Source organism: Borostomias antarcticus, assembly GCF_949987555.1.
Source record: "Borostomias antarcticus genome assembly, chromosome: 2".
NCBI classification, from domain to species: domain Eukaryota; kingdom Metazoa; phylum Chordata; class Actinopteri; order Stomiiformes; family Stomiidae; genus Borostomias; species Borostomias antarcticus.
The window spans coordinates 8,760,842-8,787,571 of NC_140235.1; the positions used below are offsets into that span (position 1 = coordinate 8,760,842).

Below are 26,730 nucleotides of genomic sequence, written 5' to 3' on the forward strand. Positions count from 1 at the left end.
TGTCTCTGCTCCGTCTCCTGTCCTGTCCTGTCCCGTCCTGCTCTCAAACACTATTTACACGTCATGGCCGCCCAGTCCGGGCTGGTGAAGTCATGGCTGCCCAGTCCGGGCCTGGTTAAGTAACGCTACATCACGTCAATGACGTGTCGTCCTACGGAACGAGAAGCCTCCACTGATGTTGGCTGCTCTGCAGGGTCACCCTCCCTGTAACCTCTCCTCCCCACAGAGTCCCTTCGGTCCCCGAGGGTCACGGTCCTGTCAGCTCTGGGCACGTGCGGTCCCACAGTACACGTAAATGATGGAGCCAGGATGAAGAACACAGGGATGCTTATACTTCCCCCCCCCCCCTCCTCCTCCTCCTCCTCAGGATGGCGGTTCTCTCTATAGCCGTCCCTCCCCCTCCCCCTGCTCCTCCCTCTCCTCCTCCTCCTTCTCCTTCTCGTCCGGATGGCGGGTCCCTCTGTAGACGTCCCTCACCAGGAGGAAGCGGGGAAGGAGGAGCTCCAGGATGCCGCGGTCCAAGGGGGCGGAGCTGAACCACAGGGGGCTGTCCGGGCTGACCGCCTCCTCCGGCGTGGCGTAGAACACGTCCGTCCTCTGCCTCAGGGACTCCGGGCTGCGGAGGAGACAAACATGAGCAACGTAGACATCTCCTCCTCCTCTGGTTGGTCTGTCTGAGGAACCTTCAGGCCATAGTTTAAGGGTTACTAGTACAGGGGAGGCTCCTCTATTGTAGAAACATGGTGAGTAAGGGTCTGGCAGATCGCTGGGGGTCCTCATATTACAGTATACAGTCAACATCGTGTTTCAGGATGTGAACAGCAGAGTTATAATCACTGGACACATGTGGACATGGAGAATGAAAGAGAAAAAAAGAGAGAGAGAATGGTGTATGAGGGAGAGAGAGAGAAAGAGAATGGTGTATGAGAGAGAGAGAGAGAGAGAGAGAGAGAGAGAGAGAGAGAGAATGTCACTATAGTGCTGGTGCACCTCAGGAGCGTTCTCTCCAGCGTGTGAGGTGCATGTGAGAGTGGTGGCGGGGAGAGACGTGGGAGGAGCTGTGCTGGCGGGGAGAGACGTGGGAGGAGCTGTGCTGACGGGGAGAGACTCACCACTTGGAGCAGTAGAGCTCGTACAGCCAGCACTCCTGCTTCTGGACCGGGCAGCATGTGGCGCTGCCCGACCCGTCGTCCGGGGGGAGCTCCGGGTCTCCGTCCTCCTCCTCCTCCCTCTTCCTCTTCCCAGAGCCGGGCGGTACTGGACCCGGAGGACAACAGCCTTAGATTAGAGGATGTCTTTGTGTCCACAGAGGACATTCGCTTTGATTCAGTCAGACAAACGCATCACTATACAACATCGCATCGCAATAACAATCACAATAAAAAGGACAGGACAAGCGACCCTGGACTAGCAGTGTGTGTGAGAGTGTGTGTGTGACTGTGTGTGTGTGTGTGTGAGAGAGAGAGAGAGAGAGAGAGAGAGAGTGTGTGTGTGTGTGTGTGTGTGTGTGTGTGAGAGTGAGTGAGTGAATGTGTGTGTGACTGTGTATGTGACTGTGTGTGTGTGTGTGTGACTGTGTGTGTGTAAGTCAAGACGTACCTTTTCGACCTAGCCTACAATCACTAGCCAGGGCCTTGAGACGCAGAAAGGCAGCCTCAAACCTACCTGTGAATCCTCTGTATACATTGGTGTTTATCCTGCTATGCACTGTATGTATATCAAGTAGAGTACAGAAGCTGGTTACCCTGAAACAGGCTTGTTCTGTTCTGACATCTGTGTTGCTTCAATGGCTCAGCGTGCTACTAACCGTTTTCTGCCTCCCCTAGTGCCTCTCTCTCTCCCTCCTACCTTCTAACCAGGTCCAGTGGATGCCCCACTGTCGCCCACAGACCACCCGGAGTCCGATAGATACCCCCGTGTCAGCTGTGGATGTCGTAGTATTTAGTACACACGCACGCACGCAGGCACACACACACACACACATCAGTCCACATCCGGCTTAGGCCTGCACCTGATGCTCTTAGCCTTTATTGCTCTGAAAATGTAATTTAATGTAATTTATTGCTCTATAAATGTTCTTAGCCGTTAGACAAATATATTCCAGGAGCTTGCTCCAGGTTGCCCGTTTTAATATCTGTGTTGCTTTTATGGCTCTGTGTGCTACTAACCCTGTTCTGCCTTCCCTCTCCCTAGTGCCTCTCTCTCTCCCTCCTATCTTCTAACCAGGTCCAGTGGATGCCCCACTGTCACCAGCAGACCACCCTGAGTCCGATAGATACCCCTGTGTCTGCTGTGGATGTCGTAGCAATTAGTTAACACACACACACACGTACACACAGACATACATCAGTCCACTTCCGGCTTTAGGCCTGGACCTAGTCCCCCCCTTCCCCTCACCCTAACCCGGGTCCGTATCCTTTTCCTACCCCCTCCCTACCCCAACCCCTGCCTCTATCTGGACCCAGGCACATTCACACACACAGACATACACCAGTGTTTGCCATGTCTCTCCTATGATGTTTTTAGCCTCTCTTACTCTGAAAATGTAATTTAATGTAATTTATTGCTTTATAAATGTTCTTAGCCGGTAGACAAACATACTCCAGGAGCTTGCTCGATCGCCTTGTTGAGAGGGGTCAGGGAAGAATTTTTACAGCTCACTTATCTGGCCCCCGGGTGATACTGTTTTTTTGCTTCCCTCTGGAATATGTAGGGGTGGGTCGTATGCCCACCTCCATTGTTCTCTGTAAAGCGCATTGTGTTGCCTCTGGGTATGAAATGCGCTATACAAATAAAGCTTTGGTTGATTGATTGAGTGTGTGTGTGTGAGTATGTGTGTGAGTGAGTGTGGGTGAGTGTGTGTGTGTGTGTGAGAGAGAGAGAAAGAGAGTGTGTGTGTGTGTGTGTGTGTGTATGTGTGTGTGTGTGTGTGAGAGAGTGTGTGTGTGAGAGTGTGTGTGTGTGTGTGTGTGTGTGTGTGTGTGTGTGTGTGTGTGAGAGTGAGTGAGTGAGTGTGTGAGTGCGTGTGTGTGTGTGTGAGTGTGTGTGAGTGGGTGTGTGTGTGTGAGAGAGTGTGTGTGAGAGAGTGTGTGAGTGAGTGAGTGAGTGAGTGAGAGTGTGTGAGTGAGTGAGTGAGTGTGAGTGTGTGTGTGTGTGAGTGTGTGTGTGAGTGTGTGTGTGTGTGTGTGAGAGTGTGTGCGTGTGTGCGTGTGTGAGCGTGTGTTTGTGTGTGTGAGTGAGTGTGTGTGAGTGTGTGTCTGTGTGAGTGTGAGTGTGTGTGTGAGTGTGTGTGTGAGTGAGTGTGTGTGAGAGTGTGTGCGTGTGTGAGCGTGTGTTTGTGTGTGTGAGTGAGTGTGTGTGAGTGTGTGTCTGTGTGAGTGTGTGAGTGTGTGTGTGAGTGAGTGAGTGAGTGTGTGAGAGTGTGTGCGTGTGTGTGTGTGAGCGTGTGTTTGTGTGTGTGAGTGAGTGTGTGTGAGTGTGTGTCTGTGTGAGTGTGTGAGAGTGTGAGAGTGTGTGTGAGAGTGTGAGAGTGTGTGTGAGTGTGTGTGAGTGTGAGTGAGTGTGTGTGCGAGTGTGTGAGTGAGTGTGTGTGTGAGTGTGTGTGTGAGTGTGTGAGTGAGTGTGTGTGAGTGTGTGTGTGAGTGTGTGTGTGAGAGTGTGTGTGAGTGTGTGAGAGAGTGAGTGAGTGAGTGAGTGAGTGAGTGTGTGAGAGTGAGTGAGTGAGTGAGTGAGTGAGTGAGTGAGTGAGTGAGTGAGTGAGTGAGTGAGTGAGTGAGTGTGTGTGTGTGTCAGACTCACGGCGGTGTTCCTGAGGGAGGGTGGGCCGGTGGATGTGTGTGAGGGGGTGTGTGCGGTCCGGCCCGTAGACGGAGTTGAAGGACAGGTGCAGGTGCTGGTCCACGGTGTGCAGGCCCAGGTTCTTGGTGTTGAGGTAGACCAGCGAGCGCAGCAGCGCCCACGGACTCTCCTCCCCCAACACCCTGCAGTCCCACAGACCCTGCTCCTCCACCCGGCCCCACAGAGAGCCTGGAGCACACACACACAAACACGCACACAAACACACACAGACACACGCACAAACACACAAAGTATGTAGCCTGTCTCTGAATCCCAAATGGACCTGAAGCTCCCCCCCCAGCCCTGTGTGAGCCAGCTGTATGGGTGGGTTAAAGCAGGGTCCATGTCCTCATATTTAATACACAGCAGTCACGGTCTCAGGGTGGGAACAACAGAGCAGTCAGGATCACAGTGACTCCACACATTCAGGAAATAATACACAGCTCTGAGAGCATCAGCTAGAGATCAAGCCATGCAGGAAATGTGCCCCGACTGATTCCCTGCTAGAGACGAGATGTTTACCATCGGGCAGTACGCTGGGCTGCCAGTCCCGGATGACCTTGTTAAGCTCCTCCCCGAACTCCCGGTAGCTGGGGTCGCTGAAGAGGTCGTCCTTCCTGCCTTTGGCCTGGAGATGCTGAAGACAGACAAACAAACAAGCGAGCGTTCCTGAGTGTGAGGCAGAGAGAGCAGGGAGAGATGCACCACCGAGGACCTGGAGGACAAAGGTCCTCATATCACAGTGGTCAACATCGGGTGGATCTGGATGTGAACAGCAAGACGTTATAATCACTGGACACAGAGAGCAGCCGGGTTTAAGAAAAGGCTGTAGTTCCTCAACTCAAAATGACTGAAATTAAGGGACTGATCAAGTGCAACGCGGAAAAAGAATAAGCGTGAGAGTCATGATGGATAGGTGGGTGGAATGAGAAAGGGTTTAGCCATTGACCTTATTCACACGGCGTCCATTTCTCTCTTACGTCACGCTCAGGGTGGGAGAATGCAGAAGTATCCATAGACCAGTTCGTTATAAAAATAACACTTCAAGATTCGAAATAGTCTTCTTCTTCTGACTATTTCGAATCTTGAAGTGTTATTTTTATAACGAACTTGTACTATATGGTCTATGGATACTTCTGCATTCTCCCACCCTGAGCGTGACGTAAGAGAGAAATGGCCGCCGTGTGAATAAGGTCAATTGTTACAGTAGTGAGTTCTAGACTGCTATTCTTGCACTTTGCCTTCAGCGCTAGATTATGCTTTTAGTCACTAGTCGCTTTGGATAAAAGTGTCAGCTAAATGACTGTCAGGTAAATGTGATGCTCTGTCTTAAGGGCCTGTCCCTTATTCCAGGAGGACAGCTCAGCCAGAACACAGACCGCTGGACCGAACACAGACCGCTGGACTGAACACAGACCGCTGGACCGAACACAGACCGCTAGACCGAACACAGACCGCTGGACTGACCAGAGAACACTGGACCGAACACAGACCGCTGGACCGAACACAGACCGCTGGACCGAACACAGACTGCTGGGGACACTTGTGAGAAACAGAGGAGCCTCTTCCGGTCAGAGTGGACTTCACACCACCGGCCAGGCTGCGGCGAGGCAGCCAGCTCACTGGGCGGGCCGTGACCACGAGTGACTGACCCGAGCGCAGCTCACATCCTACAGGCTCAGCCCACATGACGGCGTTCTCCTGCTCCGGCACCACAACCACCCAGCCAGAACCCCACCGGGCCACAGCACTATTCTGGGGAGCGCCGCAAAATAAAGCGGCCATGTTCTAAATGTGAGAACAAGGTGGCGCGCCCACGTGCCGAGGTTTCTACGGTAACGTCCCGTCTGTCACAGTGTCAGCCTCCCGGGGACGATGACATCAGCCAGCCTGACCAACTCCTCTGGGCCAATCCTGCGTCTCGTCACTGACACCTGCCGCTGGCGTCCTCAGTAGCAGCCTGGCCTCTGAGGCAGCACAGAGCCTGGTGCCCCCTCCCTCTCTCTACCTCCCTACTACAGATGGAACGGTGGGAAAATTTCACATCACAATTATAGTGACCAAAATTATCACGGTTATCAGTATTATTGCAGTATTGTAAAATGTGCAGAAAAAATTGTGAACCTACCGATACACACGCTGAAATAATTTCACCAAGTTTTATATTGAAAACTACAAATAAAATTTGCAGCACTGTGCACTTTTTTAGCATTAACATTAAAATAATGTGTCTGGGACTGTTGTGAGCTTTGGTTGATGCTGGACAGTATTTACAGTGAAAGGAAACCCTGGAGGAACACATGGACGCCTGCTTGGTTGACATCCTGCTCTGAGCTCGTCCAGTCTGCTGGGATCCATGATTAACAAGCTAACAGCTGAGAGGGGAGTGAGGGAGGAGAGAGGAGTGAGGGAGGAGAGGAGTGAGGGATGAGAGGAGTGAAGGAGGAGAGGAGTGAGGGAGGAGAGAGGAGTGATGGTGGAGAGGAGTGAGGGAGGAGAGAGGAGTGAGGGAGGAGAGGGGAGTGAGGGAGGAGAGAGGAGTGAGGGAGGAGAGGAGTGAGGGAGGAGAGGAGTGATGGAGGAGAGAGGAGTGATGGAGGAGAGAGGAGAGAGGGAGGAGAGGAGTGAGGGAGGAGAGAGGAGTGAGGGAGGAGAGGAGGGCTCGCTCCTCTCCAGGACTGACCTGCTGGATGCCCAGGCAGAGGTAGAGCACGCTGTCGGGGGCGTAGCGGTCCCCGTTGGGCCGGCGCACCTCCCAGACGAAGCGTGCGAGGGCGTGGCTGAGCTCTGGGGGGCTCAGGGAGAGAAGGCTGCTCCTCCTCCTGGCTGGCCTCTCTGGAGGGACACAGACAGATGACCTCATCATGCTGGACGGCTCTGCTCACAATATTGGACCTGCTATGGACGTCCATCCGGGGCTCCCATTCTGGGAAAGGGTCATGGTCACCTCTGCTGACTCACCGAGTTTGGGGCTTTCCTTCCCGTTGGTGTCGGCTGATTGGTGGAGTGAGGACAGCGCCCAGCGTCGCCAGGCGTTGACCCCGTAGCGCGGCCGCAGGGCTAGCGAGGGGAGGGCCGGGGGGGCGACCAGGGGCTCGCCCTCGACCGCACGCCTTTTCTGTCCCTAAAACAAACACCGCTTACATGACTGTCTGATGGCACTGTTGTTCTTTACAGTTGTAAACAGCATCTGTAAACAACAAACTGCTGCACTGTGTCCTCATACAACAAATACCAATCAGGGAGTTTCAGGATGTGAACAGCATGGGGTTCTAATCATTGGACACGCCAGCGCCTGGACAGGTCAGCAGGTGGGAGGTCAGCAGGTGGGAGGACAGCAGGTGGGAGGTCAGCAGGTGGAGGTCAGCAGGTGGAGGTCAGCAGGTGGAGGTCAGACGGTGTGGGGGGGGTTCCTACCAGTCTCCGGGGTCGGGGGGCCTCCTCCTCCAGGACGGGCAGCAGGGTGAGGCCCATCTCCATGTCCTCCTCCGGGCCCGGGGTCTGGGACAGTACTAACACAGGACACACGGGTCAGACCAGACCAGGACAGGACAGGACAGGACAGGACAGGACAGGACAGGCTAGACCAGACCAGACCAGACCAGACCAGACCAAGACAGGACAGGACATGTTAGACCAGACCAGGACAGGACAGGACAGGACAGGACAGGACATGTTAGACCAGACCAGACCAGACCAGACCAGACCAGGACAGGACAGGCTAGACCAGACCAGACCAGACCAGACCAGACCAGGACAGGACAGGACAGGACAGGACAGGACAGGACAGGACAGGCTAGACCAGACCAGGACAGACTAGACCAGACCAGACCAGACCAGGACACGACAGGCTAGACCAGACCAGGACAGGACAGGACAGGACAGGCTAGACCAGACCAGACCAGACCAGACCAGACCAGACCAGACCAGAACACGACAGGTTAGACCAGACCAGGACAGACTAGACCAGACCAGGACAGGACAGGTTAGTCCAGACAAGGACAGACTAGACCAGACCAGGACAGACTAGACCAGACCAGTATGAGTGAACCCGTCCTGGTCCAGTCTGGTCTAGAGATGTAGAGCTTGCTGTAGCGGACCCAACCAGTGGTCTACAAAGAGAGACCCAACCCACTACCTGCTATAACACCCCAGACCCAACCAGTGGTCTACAAAGAGAGACCCAACCCACTACCTGCTATAACACCCCAGACCCAACCAGTGGTCTACAAAGAGAGACCCAACCCACTACCTGCTATTAACACCCCAGACCCAACCAGTGGTCTACAGAGAGAGACCCAACCCACTACCTGCTATTAACACCCCAGACCCAACCAGTGGTCTACAGAGAGAGAGCTCATTCACTGATCCCTCTCCATTTATCATGGGAACATATAGATCCGTTTCAGTGCTTTAAAATCCCACATATTGTCCTGTCAGCCATCAGTGGCCCGTCTCACTAGTGCCCCCCGGAGGAGGAGCAGGACACAACAGAGCCTCACATTCCACATGCTTGCTAAGGACAAAGGAAACAGCGTCAAATATAGTTTGGTATCTGCACACGCCCCAACCCACTACCTGCCATTAACACCCCAGAGCCAACCCACTACCTGCTATTAACACCCCAGACCCAACCGGTCAGTCAGAGAGGGCTGACGAGCCGTCCAGAAACAACCTGGAGGAATTCGAATCTCTCTATGACTGTCCAGAAACACCACGTAGAGTGGAAGGCTAATGATAGACACTCACACACACACAAACACACGCACGCACGCACACGCACACACACGCACAGAGCTCCACCTTTCATAGAATCACCAACGTCCTTTATGAAGCATATTGAGGTATTTTTTGGTGCGGGTACCGGTACGTCATTGGGTCAGGACAAACGGTGACGTGAAATGATGACCAAGCTGCTGGGGTCAGGCGATGATGTCACATTGTTATTGATTGTCTCTCAAGAAAGTAGGCATAGTGGCGGAGAGGGCAAAACGGTAGAATAAAATGCACTGTATGTAAAAGGTTACAGTAGTTGTATCCAAAGGGGGTATGAATATGTTCAGTTGCTGTAGCTACAGTAGCTGTTAGTAACTGTTACTGCCAACTGTTGTTACTGTAGGGCAGGGGTGCCCACACTTTTTTGGGCTTGTGAGCTACTTTTAAAATGACCAGCTCAACAAGATCTAGCACCCCACACCCTGACTGCCCCCCCCGGCGGGCCCCCACGCCACGCCCCGGAACCCCCGCCCTCCTCCTGTCACTTGTCACTTAACATTGGCCAGGTTTTAATTCACGTCTCATTAAAGTCATATCTTACCATTGCTGGAAACCCAATAAAAAAATAACAACCGAAATAACAGCATACAGCTACTGTTTCAAAAACAAATAATATATTTATTAATCAAGCTACCAATTACTTAACACTGGAAGTGGAACGTTAACTTTGTTCTATATATGCCTTGCACAATCTTAACAGGTAACAGTCAGCTAGTTGTCAGAACAGTGTCTTTAGCCTACTTAAATAACAAACACACAGCATAATTAGGGATGGGGATCATTCATTTTTATTGATATTGATACCGTTATCGAGTCTGCTTAATGATCCGGGTCCTTATTGGTACCACTATCGTTACTTTTCTATGGGAAAAACGAGACGGACGGCAATACATGTTTAACAGAACTGGTTTTGCAAGCACTTGTGAACGAGTGTGCAAGGCACTAAAATAACAGCGATTGGCATGCAATTCAATTGAATTCAAAAACTTAATCAATCATATGTTTGTGCACCCGATCGGACAGGATGTATAATGTGGGTGACCAGACATCCCGATTGCCCGTGTCAAGCCGGTTGTACCAAGAAATATCTGTAGAACACTAGTTTTCAACATTTACTGCCAACGGTTTTAACCACAACATAATGTGATGCTTGTTAACAGTGCTCACATGACATTTATCAAGTTAATATGATCTTTATGTCGGCATTCCTACCTACAAGAATAAAAGTGTAGCCGAGTGTGTGCAGACCAATTGCTTGCTGGGAAGCTGTCCATGATGCTGAAACTGAAATACTTGTATCATTCAGAATGAAAACGCCTGGTTTTGGTGCTCGAGAATTATATATGCCTACTTGTGCGCTTGCATGAACGAGCAGTAGCCTGGCCTACACTTTTGATTGTCTGGGTTCAAATGGTCACTCGGCTGTAGGCTCAAAGCAGACCCGATAAGCTCCGACCTTATTGATTACCGGGTCTTGAGAAATTTGGAACCGGGTCCTTTTGGACCCGGGTTTTGATCCCCATCCCTAAGCATAATACACTCTGATGACTTGCACTGAATGGATCAGCCAGGGTTGCAGAATCCTGACTTTTTAAAAGTTTGACTTATTTTGCTGGGCTACTATCAGCTACATATATCAGCCTAAACAATGATTAAATCAGCCAACACATGATTAAATCATTAAAATACTCAGTTAAACTGCAGTACAAAAGGTCACACTTGTAATCTATAAAGGAGCAGGAGGATAAAGTTGCTCATTTAGACAACAGAAGAGGTGACGTGACTGCTGGCCTCTGCACACACGTCATTAAGAAGCCTTTTTTCTGACTTTTCTTTTGAATGGCTGGAGATCTACCAGCATAGAGATCTACCAGATACCGGTATTGATAAAATCCTAACGATACCCATCCCTACTTGTGTACAATTTTTGCTACTTCACTTCTATATACCCTGTGTGTGTGTGTGTCCAGGCCTGAGGAGCAGGGGTCAGATCACGGTGGTGCTACCTTCAGGGAAATCCTTCTCCAGATCCAGCTCAGGCTCATACTTGTCCTCTTCTTCATCCTCTTCTTCATCATCCCAGCTGCTGCTGCTGGAGCTGGAGCTCCTCTCCCCTCCCTCTCCTCTCTCCTTCTTCACCTTCATGCGCTTGACATCTGAAACAGTCAAACACGGTGTTCAGTACTGAAGATCAGTCACAGTCAAACACGGTGTTCAGTACTGAAGATCAGTCACAGTCAAACACGGTGTTCAGTACTGAAGATCAGTCACAGTCAAACACGGTGTTCAGTACTGAAGATCAGTCACAGTCAAACACGGTGTTCAGTACTGAAGATCAGTCAGTCAAACACGGTGTTCAGTACTGAAGATCAGTCACAGTCAAACACGGTGTTCAGTACTGAAGATCAGTCAGTCAAACACGGTGTTCAGTACTGAAGATCAGTCACAGTCAAACACGGTGTTCAGTACTGAAGATCAGTCACAGTCAAACACGGTGTTCAGTACTGAAGATCAGTCACAGTCAAACACGGTGTTCAGTACTGAAGATCAGTCACAGTCAAACACGGTGTTCAGTACAGAAGCTTCGGGATTGTGTCCATAATTCAGTCTCAGAGGAGCTCAGCAGCCCGTATGCGTGTGTCTCATGGATGTATTAATAGAACTGGACAGGGTCACTCCATTCACTGACTGCTCCAAAGAGTGAAGCCCTATAGGACCGCGCCATCTTTGAAAAAAACACGTCATTGATACCTTTGACATGCGCAGTCAAAGGTATCAATGACGCGTTCTTGTAGTCCACGAACAGATTGTGTTCATGTGAAACGCGCGTTCATGGCTCTCCCCGCTCAGAGTTAGCGATGAAAAGTGGCTTGCTTATTAATCTACTTTCGTCAAATATATCCGTTGGAAAACATTTTTTTATCCAGGCATCTTAGTTTTAACAGTATAATTGTGACTGAACATGTTTTGTTTGCTAGTAGTTGGTATTCATTCTGTTCACAACAGTGCGATGGGCAGCCAGGCGAAATAGCTTCAGTGGACCTGGTCCCAGGCGCTCATTGGCTGAAGGTGTTTGTCTGTCAAGGCAAGATCACCCTCCCACATAATCGCTCTCTATGGGGCGAATGCCAGACCGATATTGCTCGCTAGATCGGGATGGTCATACCAGGCTAAGGTGAAATAGCTCCAGGGGACCTGGTCCCAGGCGAGTTGAACAGCTGTCCACCCAGAGACGGGATCTCTCGTTGCGGCATAAAGTTTGCGGCTAACCCGCCGAGCTCCACTATAATTAGCCTACTGGTAAGTAAACTTCATGCTGCAACGAGAGATCCCGTCTCTGGGTGGACAGCTGTTCAACTCGCCAATCAGGGGCTGCTTTCCACTGTGGGGCGGGACAGCAGTTAAAACGGAGTCCCTGATTGGCCCGGTATGGTCTGGATTTTGGCATAATGGCTCTGGAGGAGGTGAAGGCCAGACCGTTCTGCATTAGTGAAACAGAACGTGAGCTCGCGAGGACAGGATGGTCATACCAGGCTAATTTCACCTGGCTGCCCATCGCGCTGTTGTGAACAGAATGAATACCACCTACTAGCAAACAAAACATGTTCAGTCACAATTATACTGTTAAAACTAAGATGCCTGGATAAAAAAATATGTTTTCCAACGGATACATTTGACGAAAGTAGATTAATAAGCAAGCCGCTTTTCATTGCTAACTCAGAGCGGGGAGAGCCATGAACGCAATCTGTTTGTGGACTACAAGAACGTGTCATTGATACCTTTGACTGCGCATGTCAAAGGTATCAATGACGCGATTTTTCAAAAATGGCGCGGTCCTATAGGGCTTCACTTTAGATTTTGAATCCTGGGGGCCTGGGCTGCGTTCAGAATCGCATACTACCCTACTATAGTATATATAGTATGCCAAAACAGGATGTAGTATGTCCCAATGCATAGTATGCCACATGCAGTATGGCAAAAATACCAGGATGTCCTACTACATCCGGTCGTATTTTGCAGTATGCAAGCCAGCAGGCTTTTCCTTTTCCAATCCTGTGCGCAGCGGAAATGTGCGTCACATGTGCGAGTCATGACAGCTGTAGACGAATGCCGCATTATGGACAGCGACGGATGTTGGCAAATTTCAAGGCGCAATATTATGACAAGGATGCCTACTGCTTGCAAAGTACGTACTTTCTAAGGGCAGCTGTAGTAGGTACTGGTAGTAAGAAGTATGCGATTCGGAACGCAGCCCTGGTGTGCCTGCAGAGCATGGAGGAGAACAGGAAGCTGTCAGACGCTAGAGGAAGTTACTTCCTGTACCTGGCTTCTGGTCCTCAGCGATGACCTGGGCCATGGCCAGGAGGTCAGCCTCCATGGGGTCTTGTGGCACCCTGGTCAGGAGGTCAGCCTCCATGGGGTCTGGGGGGACCCTGGTGAGGAGATCAGCCTCCATGGGGTCTGGGGGGACCCTGGTGAGGAGATCAGCCTCCATGGGGTCTGGGGGGACCCTGGTCTTCAGCTCACTGATGGCCTGGACGATCTGCTCGGCTCCCTGCAGCGTGGTGGGGAGGAAGACGGGCACGGGGACCTGGGGGAGAGAGGAGGTGAGAGGGGCGTGGCTAAGGCTGCTACAGCGCTGGGTCTATAGAAGCACAAGGGGGCGTGGCCAGGCTGCTACAGCGCTGGGTCTATAGAAGCACAAGGGGGCGTGGCCAGGCTGCTACAGTGCTGGTCTATAGAAACACAAGGGGGGGTGGCCAGGCTGCTACAGCGCTGGTCTATAGAAACACAAGGGGGGGTGGCCAGGCTGCTACAGCGCTGGGTCTATGGAAGCACAAGGGGGCGTGGCTAAGGCTGTTACAGTGCTGGTCTATGGAAACACAAGGGGCGTGGCCAGGCTGCTACAGCGCTGGGTCTATGGAAGCACAAGGGGGCGTGGCTAAGGCTGTTACAGCTCCGTGTCTAAGGCGGGCAGAATCTCATGGGATCAAACCCCGGCTGTAATGCAGGAGATGAGGCCTACTGGTCTGGCGCAGCTTACCGGCACGGGGAGGGCCAGGGCAGCAGGGGTCACCTGGGTGTACAGGTTCATGGGGACGGGGATGAAGACCGGGACTGGGATGGGCACAGGGATGTACTCCCTCTTCACCCCGTCGTCCACATCTGGACACACACACACACACACACACACACACACACACACACACACACACACACACACACACACACACACACACACACACACACACACACACACACACACACACACACACACACACACACACACACACACACACACACACACACACACACAGAGTAGAGGTTAGGCTGCACCCATCACACACACCCGGGGGTTATATTTTCATTACCTTGTCATTAACATGTGCCTCATTTCCAAGCCATGATAATGATACCTTTCTCAACAGAGTAGTAGAAGGTTTTAAATCCATCTTTACTTTACGCGTCTCATCCTCCAGGAAAAACTAATACTCTGTGGTAGTTGGTCATCAGCAGGACAGTGGCCATCCTGGTGCATGTAGGGGTTTGGTTACCTGTCTGGAGGGGTGTGTGTGTGTGTGTGTGTGTGTGACCTGTCTGGAGGAGTGTGTGTGTGTGTGTGTGACCTGTCTGGAGGGGTGTGTGTGTGTGTGTGTGTGTGTGCGTTACCTGTCTGGAGGGGTGTGTGTGTTACCTGTCTGGAGGTGTGTGTGTGTGTGTGTTACCTGTCTGGAGGAGTGTGTGTGTTACCTGTCTGGAGGGGTGTGTGTGTGTGTGTTACCTGTCTGGAGGGGTATGTGTGTGTGTATTACCTGTCTGGAGGGGTGTGTGTGTGTGTGTTACCTGTCTGGAGGGGTATGTGTGTTACCTTTCTGGAGGGGTGTGTGTGTTACCTTTCTGGAGGGGTGTGTGTGTGTTACCTTTCTGGAGGGGTGTGTGTGTGTGTGTGTGTTACCTGTCTGGAGGGGTGTGTGTGTGGGTGTTACCTGTCTGGAGGAGTGTGTGTGTTACCTGTCTGGAGGGGTGTGTGTGTGTGTGTTACCTGTCTGGAGGGGTATGTGTGTTACCTTTCTGGAGGGGTGTGTGTGTTACCTTTCTGGAGGGGTGTGTGTGTGTGTGTGTTACCTGTCTGGAGGGGTGTGTGTGTGTTACCTGTCTGGAGGGGTGTGTGTGTGTTACCTGTCTGGAGGGGTGTGTGTGTGTTACCTGTCTGGAGGTGTGTGTGTGTGCGTTACCTGTCTGGAGGTGTTTGCTCTGCATGTGTGGTTTGCAGTAGGTGGCCTTGGTCAGCGTGAGGGGCTTGCAGAGGACAGCTTTGTTCTTCACGTCCTTCATCCCCCCCCCGCCCGCGTACGTCCCCGCTCCCTGACCCAACACCTGGCGGACGGACAGGGGACAGCGTTCAGTTCACGTCACACCAGGAAGGAGAGGCCTCACGCCCTTTATTCTGAAAGGTCCATGTGAAGTGTTCTGGGGTTGGAAGGTTTCATCTAGAACTCACCGCCAGTTTGGTTCCCTGCGTTTGGAGTCCGATTTCTGTCAAAGAAAAGCATTTGGTTCTGTGAGTGAACTATGAACTACATGGATTTGCTTGACACTGGATATAGTCTCACACACACACACAACACTGTATATACTGTAGTCTCTCTCTCACACACACACACACACACACACACAGTATATAGTCTCACACACAGTATATAGTCTCACACACACACACACTGTATATAGTCTCACACACACCACTGTATATAGTCACACACACACACAACACTGTATATTGTTTCACACACACACACACACACACACACGTGTATATAGTCTCACACACACTAGTTTTGTCACAATACCAAAATTATGACTTCGATACGATACCTGCCCAAAATATCTCGATACCGAAACGATACCATGGCAAAAATCTAACACCGTGTCCTAACTGCTTGTGACGCGAGTAACAGAACGCGACAACGCATGCTTGCTGTCCTAACTGAAACCGTTAAATTTCCTGTTCTGTTACGTCATTTGTCTATATTCCCAACTGAAGACAGACGCCTGTCAACGCGAGCGACAGGAGGAAAATAGGAACAGGGCGAGCGTCAAAAGGGCAGTTAAAACGTCGCGCCGCTTTGTGCTGCGTCGCTTGCGTCCAGTTAGGACATAACTATAGAAAACAAAGCAATGGAACGCATTTTGTCGCTGACGCTCGCTCGCGTCGCGAGTAGTTAGGACACGGTGTTAAGCATAATGAAAAGTAATGGAATAATAGATGACAGAACATGGAACTTTAAATAGTTGGCTTTTTTTAGTGCTCTGTTCAGTCTTTTTGCATCTTTTGAGTCTCTATTATATTTCCTGTAGCTTTCAAACACAGCTGGAAGGGAAGGCTGCCTCGACTGGGTGGTTTGGGATTGTGCTGGCATCTGTTTGTTTGTCTGTGTGGGAAGAAATCAATAAATTATGCCTATGTTGTTGCAAACTGAGATAATCAGAAGAACTTGAAAAGCTTATTATTATTATTATTATTAATTAATTAACCCAGGCCTATTGAAGCCTTTTTGCTATTCCAAATTATCAGAAGAGATAATTGTCTCACTGTTAACAGTTCTCTCGCTCTAGGAGGTCGGAGCAGGTATTGATTTTTTGTCACACGTGCGCTAGGCAGAGAGCTAGGCTTGCAGCCAGGCTGCAGCTATGCTAGCTAAAAGTCTCATGCTACGGATGAAAATTGGCTTCTCTAGCTATCATCTGGTGCAATAAATGTATTGTGCATTCATACATTCAAACATAAGGTAGGCTAAATATCCTTCGGTTGTATTCAGTAACTGGTGTTGCTGTTGTGTGTATCTTATTACATACGTATATCACATTCGCTAACCTGTCGCTCTTTGAATTCTTTGTGTACTGTAAAAAGCCGGCATGTCTGTCTGCAAGATGCTTTGCCAGGTTGGTCATATTGGCTCTCCTGGTTTGTATAGATTTGTAGCATCGTTTACAGATGGGCGTTGTAATGTCCGTGGGCTTGCCCTCATTGTCGGCTCTTTAAGCAAAATAATGCCAGATTTCGCTGCGCGCATCAGCTTTATCGACAAGCTGTGGGCGATCGACATTTGTTCTTGTAGCCATCTCAGGTTAGACTACTTAAAACTGTTGCACTGCTCGCTGCAGTGACAGAGCGAGGAGAGAGAGAGAGAGTGCGCGCACGCACACACACGCACACACACGCACACACACACCACACTGCCCCGCGACTCGGGGATCTTGGGAGAGAGAAGCAGAGCGCTATTAGCCTACAAACAAACACGGCTTCACTGTCACATGAACGCAACTCAATATATACAGCTCTTATTAAAACACTGTCTTTCTTAAAGTATCGATACTTTAAATTTGGGTATTGTACCGTTTTTGACGACGTATCGCGGTACTTTTCTAGTATCGATACACCATGCAACACTAACACACACAACACTGTATAGTCTCACACACACACACACAACACTGTATATAGTCTCACACACACACACAACACTGTATATAGTCTCACACACACACACAACACTGTATATAGTCTCACACACACACACAACACTGTATATAGTCTCACACACACACACAACTTGTCTTGGACTCGTTTGCTGCACAAATCAACTCTATACATAGAAACAGAGGAGGACAACACATCACATGTCTCACATACATATACTACACACAACACGTTGTCCACAACATATTGCACATACAAAACCCATTACACATATTACTCACAACACATTGTACATACACAACCCATTGCACATACACAACACAACACATTGCACATACATAGACTATTGCACACAACCCACATTGCACTTGCCCCAGTGAAAAAAAAGAGAAGAAAACACCTTGACTATTGCACAACTTAATTCGGCCCCATTCAACATTCTAACTGCGGTCGGCACAAATGAGTATTTAAAACGATTCAGTTTCCAGCTGGGAGCCTTGTACCGTCTGCCCTAGGGCAAAAGCTGGAATTCGGTATGTAGAGCATGGGACGGGTCAGACAATATACCCTGAGTCTGCCTGGAAACAGACTGCTCATACAAGGACTGGAGAGACTGGTGTTCCTCCCTCCCCATGACTTTCATGGCAGTCTGGACCAGGCGAGCAAGTTTGGATTTCAGCTTCACACTAAGGTTGCCGTACCATGCAGACACCTAACAATGCTCTCTAATACAGCCTGGTAAAATAGGAACATGATCTTCTTGTCTACCCCATGCACCCTGAGTCTACGCAGAAAGTATAATCTCTGCTGTAAACGAGAACATAAGCTTTCCACATGGGTGTTCCAGCTGAATGCATTGTCTAGATGAACACCCAGGTATTTATATGAGCAGACCTCAGAAATGGCTTCCCCGTGTATGATCACTGGGCTGTGGTCCCCCACTGCCCTGGGGTCTAGGATCATCTCCTGGGTCTTCTTTATATTGAGTATGAGGTAGTTGGCATCACACCACTGCACAAACCTCTCCATCTCGTCAAGGTAGGCCGTAGGACTTGTGTCCTTATGCAGTAGGCCAAGGATAGCAGTGTCGTCTGAGAATTTAAAAATATAGTTACCAGGGCGGTTGTTTCTGCAGTTGTTTGTGTATAATGTAAAGAGGACTGGTGAGCTAACACAACCCTGTGGGGCCCCTGTGCTCATTAAACTGGCTCCCGAAAGAGTATTGTTAACTCTAACACACTGGGTTCGATTGGTTAAAAATGAAGAATACCATTTGGTTATATAAGGGTTGACACTCATCTGTTTCAGTTTTGTGATCATCAAATGAGTCAGCATCATATTGAAAGCAGAGCTGAAATCAACAAATAGTAGACATGCATAGGACTTGGAGTCTTCCAGGTGCTTGATGGCAAAATGGGTGATGCTGTTAATGGCATCATCCGTGCTCCGCCCTTGCCTGTAGGCAAACTGAAATAGGTCTAGTTCTGATTTTACCTCTGCTTTTAGTGCACACACCATGTATCTTTCAAAGCATTTCATAACAATCGAAGTCAGGGCCACAGGTCTATAGTTATTATTTTCAGTCGGACAAGATTTCTTCGGAACTGGAACAATGATTGATTTTTTCCAGAGGGCAGGGACAGTATGTGAGTCCACCGACCGCTGGAAGATGGGGCACCATGCTGGGGTAGACTCACACACAACACTGTATATAGTCTCACGCACACACAACACTGTATAGTCTCACACACACACACAACACTGTATATAGTCTCACACACACACACAACACTGTATATAGTCTCACACACACACACACACAACACTGTATATAGTCACACACACACAACACTATATAGTCTCACACACACACAACACTGTATATAGTCTCACACACACAACACTGTATATAGTCTCACACACACACACAACACTATATATAGTCTCACACACACACAACACTGTATATAGTCTCACACACACACTATAGTCTCACACACACACACACAACACTGTATAGTCTCACACACACACACACAACACTGTATATAGACACACACACACAACACTGTATATAGTCTCACACACACACACACAACACTGTATATAGTCTCACACACACACACAACACTGTAGTCTCACACACACACACACAACACTGTATATAGTCTCACACACACACACACAACACTGTATATAGTCTCACACACACACAACACTGTATATAGTCTCACGCACACAGCACTGCATATAGACTCTCTCACACACAACACTGTATATAGTCTCACACACACACAACACTGTATATAGTCACACACACACACACCACTGTATATAGTCTCACACACAACACTGTATATAGTCACACACACCCACAACACTGTAAATAGTCTTGCACACACAACACTGTATATAGTCTCACACACACACACCACTGTATATAGTCTCACACACAACACTGTATATAGTCTCACACACACACACACACACACACAACATGGTATATAGTTTCACACACAACACAAGTCTCACACACATACACCACTGTATATAGTCTCACGCACACAGCACTGCATATACTCTCTCACACACACACACACAACACTGTATAGTCTCACACACACTGTATAGTCTCACACACACACACACAACACTGTATATAGTCTCACACACAATGTATAAAGTCTCACGCACACACACTGTATATAGTCTAACACACACACACACAACACTGTATATAGACTCACATACACACACAACACTGTATATAGACTCACACACACACACACAACACTGTATATAGTCTCACACACACAACACTGTATATAGTCTCACACACACGCAACACTGTATAGTCTCACGCACACGCAACACTGTATATAGTCTCACACACACACACACAACACTGTATATAGACTCACACACACACACAACACTGTATATAGACTCACACACACGCAACACTGTATAGTCTCACGCACACGCAACACTGTATATAGTCTCACACACACACACAACACTGTATATAGACTCACACACACACACAACACTGTATATAGACTCACACACACGCAACACTATAGTCTCACGCACACGCAACACTGTATATAGTCTCACACACACACAACACTATATAGTCTCACGCACACACAACACTATATAGTCTCACACACACAACACTGTATATAGACTCACACACACACACAACACTGTATATAGACTCACACACACACACAACACTGTATATAGTCTCACGCACACACAATACTGTAGTCTCACACACACAACACTGTATATAGTCTCACACACACAACACTGTATATAGTCTCACACACACACAACACTGTATATAGTCTCACACACACAACACTGTATATAGTCTCACACACACAACACTGTATATAGTCTCACACACACACAACACTGTATATAGTCTCACACACACACACACACACACACACTGTATATAGTCACACACACACACACAACACTGTATATAGTCTCACACACACACTGTATATAGTCTCACACACACACTGTATATAGTCTCACACACACACAACACTGTATATAGTCACACACACAACACTGTATATAGTCTCACACAAACACGGTATGTAAACAAATCAATAATCAGTTGGTCTGACATAGATCAGATTTTTTTTAAAGTGCACATGAAAGCACCTGAAGATGTTTGAAGAACTAATGTACATAATAGGACTTTTTCCAACTGTGCAGGGCAAAGAGCGCAGGATAAGGCGATAAGAAGAAATATTCTCCTGCATTGATGACGTGTTTTCCTGTTACGTCCTTGTTGGCCTAGTTAATTAATTTCCTTCCGATATTCGCAAAGCAGCAACACAAAGCTTTTTGCAATTGCAGTATATCCCACCATGTGTGTGTGTAACATTAGCTTATGTGCTTGTATTGTAAATCAAAAATAAAATAGGCGTGATGACGCATTACAATCTGGCTTAGTCAGGCTGGGCAACACACACACACACACACACACACACACACACACACACACACACACACACACACACACACACACACACACACACACACACACACACACACACACACATACACACACACACACACACACACACACACACACACACACACACACACACACACACACACACACACACACACACACACAGCTCATCACAGTACCAAGGCTGGTGTTCTCCGGGCCCTTCTGTGTGACCAGGTTGGGCTGGTTCTGCTGGCAGTAGAACCGGAGCAGACAGTGCTGGTCACAGAAGTGCTTCATCTCCGCCCTCCACTGGACCGACTCCGTCAGGCTCCCCTGCACCTTGCAGCAGTCGCAGCGCGCCGCCTAGTGGCCAGAGGGGAACACACAGGCACAGACACACAGGGGTGAACACACAGGCAGACACACAGGCACAGACACACAGGGACAGACCCACAGGGACAGACCCACGGGGACAGACCCACAGGGACAGACCCACGGGGACAGACCCACAGGGACAGACCCACAGGGACAGACCCACAGGGACAGACAGTTCACTACAGCAGACTGGAGGTCTCAGGTCGTCACGCTCAGCTTGTTGCTACTCCTATCAGCCGGTTAATCGCTGGACCACTGAGCACACCTGTCTCTTTCAGGTCTAATCAGACTCATTTGGAAGTACAAAAAACAGCAGCTATCCAGTCTGTGGTGACAAAAATATGTACAATAATCGAATGAGAAAAATAAATAACGACTTTGTGATATTTGTGGTCATCTCAGACCTGGGTGTTCTGCTCAGAGGGCTGACCTTGTGGTACCAGTCATGGAACTTCTTGGCACACGTCTCGCTGCAGAAGTCTCTGGTGACTCCTCCCAGCTGGCGGGTCACGCCCCTCTTGCACAGCTGGGTGCAGTGGTTACAGCTCACACACTTCAGCCCCAGGCGCTTAGCGAAGTCCTGCTTGAACAGCAGCTTGCAGCCTGGACAGGAGAGTGGGAGGGGCAGCACAGAGAAGATACACCTCAACCAATTAGGTTTCAGTAAAACATAACAACCCCCCCCCAAAAAATGAAATAAAATATCAATGTCTTTGAAAATGAAAGTGAGTGAGTGAGTGAGTGAGTGAGTGAGAGAGTGAGAGTGAGAGTGAGAGTGAGTGAAAGTGCAGCGGCTGAGTCAGGAGAACAGTTGGACCTTCGCTGCAGAACGGTCTCTTGACCCCGGAGAACTGGACGGTCTCGTGGAGCGTCTTCTCCTCCTGGCAGTGGTGGCAGAAGGTGACGATGCAGTGCAGCTTCTTGTAGTCCTCACAGCACGCCTTGCTGCAGAACTGATACACCTTGTCCTGCACACAGAAACAGCCAACACAGTTCTTAGACTGGTAAGAGTACACAGGAGGAAGTCATTTTAAGGCTTGAATTTCACCCACAGCGTGACAGCTGGGACCAACCAAATACTGATCTAGTCAGGAGATTTTTCATGCAGACTTGAAGAGTTGTGGTGAGTTTACCTCCCACTCCAGAGTCTCGGGCTGAAGGCTGAAGGCCCCACGACAGTAGTTACACTTCAGCTGGATACTGTTGTTGGTGGAGAGCTGGGCTTGGCCATTCGTTGCTGTTTGAATGGTGGCATTCTGAAAGAGGAAGAGATAGAGAAAGATACAGTGAAACATTTCCTTGAGCTGCAGGAAACCAGATAGAAACTAGACGGACTTGCTCTGTATCGCAAAGTTGCACGGCTTGAGGAACACGAGTAACTTCACATTCTTGAGATACGCACTTTCTTGAGATAAACACCTGAGAAGACCTAGCTCAGTGTTTACGTATGTAGTTTATGTATGTATGGCATTCATCAAGTGTGTTGAACTGGAGAGGTTGAACGGTGCTCAGACCAGCCCAGGTTCTGACAGGGGAGTGTGTACCTGGAACTTGGTGACACATGTAGAGCTGCAGAAGTTGAGGATGTTTCCCTCTGGGAGTGTGGCCTGGTACTGAGGCAGCGAAGTCCTCTTACAGAAGTGACACGTGGGCTCAGAGCCTACAGAGGAAGAGAGTAACACACACACACACACACACACACACACACACACACACACACACACACACACACACACACACACACACACACACACACACACACCACACACCACACACCCACACACCCACACTTCAAATGCCTAATACTGCATCCAACACATAAAGGCAATCACATCAACAGTCACGGGCGATGATGCATTCACAGTGTGGTCACGGCAGCCGTGACATCAGCTCCAGATACTGACTGAGGATGGTGGTGGTGACGGTGGCCATCTTGGACTTGTTCATGCAGGTGGAGGAGCAGTAGGTCTCCATGGAGCCGCTGGGGCCGATGCTGTGCGTCACCTCGCCGGTCTTGATCAGGGTCTTACAGCTGGAACAGCTCCCCATCTTGCCGTGAGCCTGCATGGCCGAGGGGAGGGACACAGATCAGGTCACTTTATAACAGAGGATCTGCATCAATGGAAACACCACAACATAAAGGCCACAAACCAATGAATGGCCTCATATGGGTCAATGTTCCTGATTAAAGGAGAAGTAAAGGTGAAATTTGAAATCGAGAGTTTAACATGTTTTTGAAAGATTTTTCAAGATGCCCACCCCCATCCATTGTATGACCAAAACGGTGGTAGAGCAATTATCAGACTCTCAAAAGTGCTAGTTTTGTCAACGTTTTGATCTGAACCATTGTATATGATCATAACTAACCTTAAAACAGAGCTAAACATGCATTTTCCCTTTACTACTCCTTTAACAGCGTGTGCGCGTAGACAAGTGAGTCTCCTGGCCGCCAGCCGAGGGTCCAGAGGAAGGCGGGGAGCGCGACAGCCACACAGTAGGAGACCCCACTACACGCCTGATTAAAAAAGAGGACACCACCAGCTTTTGGTGTCCCTCCTACCACACTCGGGCCGTTACCTGCTTGAAGTCCCTGACACAGTTCTGGCAGCAGAAGCGTTTGTTCTGGCCGTCCACCAGCAGGAAGTGGCTAGCGCAGGCGCGGCTGGGCAGGTAGTCGCCACACTGCTCGCAGCAGTTCATGATCAGCCCGTTCGTCATGCGGTAGCGGTTGAAGCACGCGTCGCTGCAGATTTTGTGCGTCACGTTCTTGAAGCTCACCTCATGGCGGATCTGATTCGGGAAGGATAACGGAAAGAATCCTTATTATCGGAGACCAAGTTCATGAATCAGTTCACAAAAGGGAATACAAAAACAGTGAGTTGAGATCTAGATGGCTTTGTGTTGTTTTTATCCTTAGAAATGATCACTTGAAAACAGAAACTACCCAGTTTTGGCGCCAGCTGATTCCCATGCAGTAACCATGGACACAAGGCTGAAGGCTTACATGAGGAACTGGGCCCTAGGCAGTAGAGAGAGAGGTAGAGAGAGAGAGGTAGAGAGAGATGCTGGCTATCAGACTGACCTCTGTGAGCTTGCCACAGACGGTGCACTTGGTTTTGATGGAAGACTTGGGCGGGTTCTGCTTGTTCTCGTAGGCCCCCAGACACCCGGTACTGCAGAACTCCTGGAACGACTCACTGGAGTCCACCTGGGCCACGATGGTGCCCTTCATAGTAGTGATGTCTCTGTCACACACACACACGCACACACACGTTAGAATAGAATTATGAAACGTTTATAACATTTCTCTCTCTATTTCACACTAGAATAAAACAACATATTTCTCTCCTTTTTCACAAACACATCATCATCATTAGTCAGGCTGCGTTCACACGGCTGATTTTGCGAGCTACTAAAAACGCGAGGTGCACCTCGTTGCCAAGTGACAGAACACAACAATCATAGGGCGCTTACTCCACGCTCTGTGGAAAAGTTCAAATATTTTCATCTTTTCGCCGCTGATAAAGAGCAGAGCAGCGCTGCTCCACAGACAACAATGGAAAGCAACGAGCAAACGTGCGGACTAAACCTGCGGACGTACTTTTTGCACATGGTGCAGCTCTTCTTGGGGGCGGGCTTGTGAGAGAAGGCGGAGAGGCAGGTGGTGGAGCAGAACAGGTGGGTGGAGCCTTTGCGCTGGTAGGCCGTCTGGCCCTTCCTCAGGGGCTTCTTGCAGTTGGCGCAGGTGACCTTGACGGTGCGGGGCTGCGAGCCCGAGGGCGGCGGGCCGGGCGGCTTGGCCAGGGGGGCGGCGGCAGGTGGCGTCTCCACCCCCGGCTGCTTCTGGTTCCGCGGGAACGAGGCGGACTGGGAGATCCAGGAGTCTGGAGGAGGAAACACACACGTCACTGGGAGACCCAGGAGTCTGGAGGAGGAAACACACACGTCACTGGGAGACCCAGGAGTCTGGAGGAGGGAACACACAGGTCACGCACGCACGGAGGGGGGGGGGGCAGGCTGACCGGCGGAGCTACTCACCGGACAGGACGCTGGCGCTATCCAGCATGTTAGAGGGGGACGGGGCCCCGGGTGTGGGGAGGGTGTGTGCGTTACCCGGCCGCTGATGCGTCCCCGTCTCTCCGTTCTGCACCAGGCTGGCGGCGCCGACCCTCCCAGGGTTGAAGGTGGGCGCAGCCCGGCTGGCGGACGCCTCGGGGCTCAGGCTGAAGCTGCTGCTGATCTGCAGACCGCTCTCCGCCCCCTCCGCATCCCCGGCCCCGCCCCCGGACGCGCCCTGCAGTGACGTCACGCTGGTGATCATCAGGTTCATGTCCCCCTCGGGCTCTGGGCTGGGCGGTGCCGGCGTTGGCGTGCTGTCGGTCCCCTGTGCGGGGGCAGGGCCTAGTGTGGTCACGCTGGCGATCTTGATGTCGGAGTCTGGCTCCGTGCTGCTGAGGCCCGCGCTCGCCGCGCTATCCAGAGCGCCTCCAGGGGGGGCCTCCGATGCCGAGTCTCTGTGCTCAGGGTCCTCCTCGTCGTCAATGACGATGGGCTCTGCGTGGGCGCCGGGGGGCGTGGTCGTCGTCTCCATGGCAGCTGTGGGGGCGGGGCCGGGCTCGGTGCAGTCCGTGGGCGTGGCCGGGAGAGGGGCCTCCTCCACCAGCACCACGTCGTCATCATTGTCCACCGTGACCCTGGGGGGCTCCCCTGTTGCCACGACGACAGTTTCCTGGGCCCCCCCGGGGCGCGTGGTGTGTGCCGGGGAGGGCGTGGCGTCCGTGGGCTCCTCCTCTGCGCCGGTGCTCCCCTTCTCTACCGCCGGTCTGGGCTTCGAGTCCCCGTCCATCGCTTAGGCAACCACCTGTCACCACGCCACAGAAAACCCTCTCCAGAGGCTCCACCTGTTGATCTGGAAAACAGGCTTTTCTTATCCTTCATCACCTTGCCTTCACCTGGAAAGGAACACGCGTGTGTGTGCGTGCGTGCGTGTGTGTGGTGTGTGTGTGTGTGTAGACAGACAGCTAAATGCAGCAGTATACTGGAGGTCTACTAGCCTGAATTGAGGTACCTGTAATACTGCTGATAATCCTTGGGGGGCACTGTGTCCACCACCACCCTCCGTTATCTACCCCTCTACCCTTGTCCTCCAAAACAACTACTTCTACCCCGCCCTCCTCACACACCTATTCTCCCTCTCTCTCTCCCCCCTTCTCTCTCACTCCCCCTCTCTCTCTCTCTGTCTGTCTGTCTTTGTCTCATCCGTCTCCTCCCCTCTAGT

The 26,730-nt window shown here is 50.3% G+C and overlaps 1 protein-coding gene across 1 annotated transcript; it reads right to left on the bottom strand.

Annotated features, from left to right (window-relative positions):
* Positions 1–381: 381 nt before the first annotated feature.
* On the bottom strand, positions 382–26,231 carry zmym2 (zinc finger, MYM-type 2; the record flags this gene model as incomplete). Its single annotated transcript, XM_084461451.1, has 22 exons — positions 25,491–26,231; positions 25,054–25,336; positions 24,535–24,697; positions 24,030–24,242; positions 23,357–23,513; positions 22,997–23,112; positions 22,586–22,708; positions 22,270–22,420; positions 21,883–22,055; positions 21,275–21,440; positions 15,116–15,150; positions 14,850–14,991; positions 13,658–13,779; positions 12,937–13,204; positions 10,620–10,769; positions 7,255–7,349; positions 6,799–6,961; positions 6,521–6,672; positions 4,360–4,474; positions 3,799–4,026; positions 1,113–1,257; positions 382–616 (listed from the first exon to the last, which is right to left on the bottom strand). Exons 1-22 carry the CDS (start codon positions 26,041–26,043, stop codon positions 382–384), a joined length of 3,948 nt encoding a protein of 1,315 aa, XP_084317577.1. The 5' UTR covers positions 26,044–26,231.
* Between the last annotated feature and the right edge of the window lie 499 nt (positions 26,232–26,730).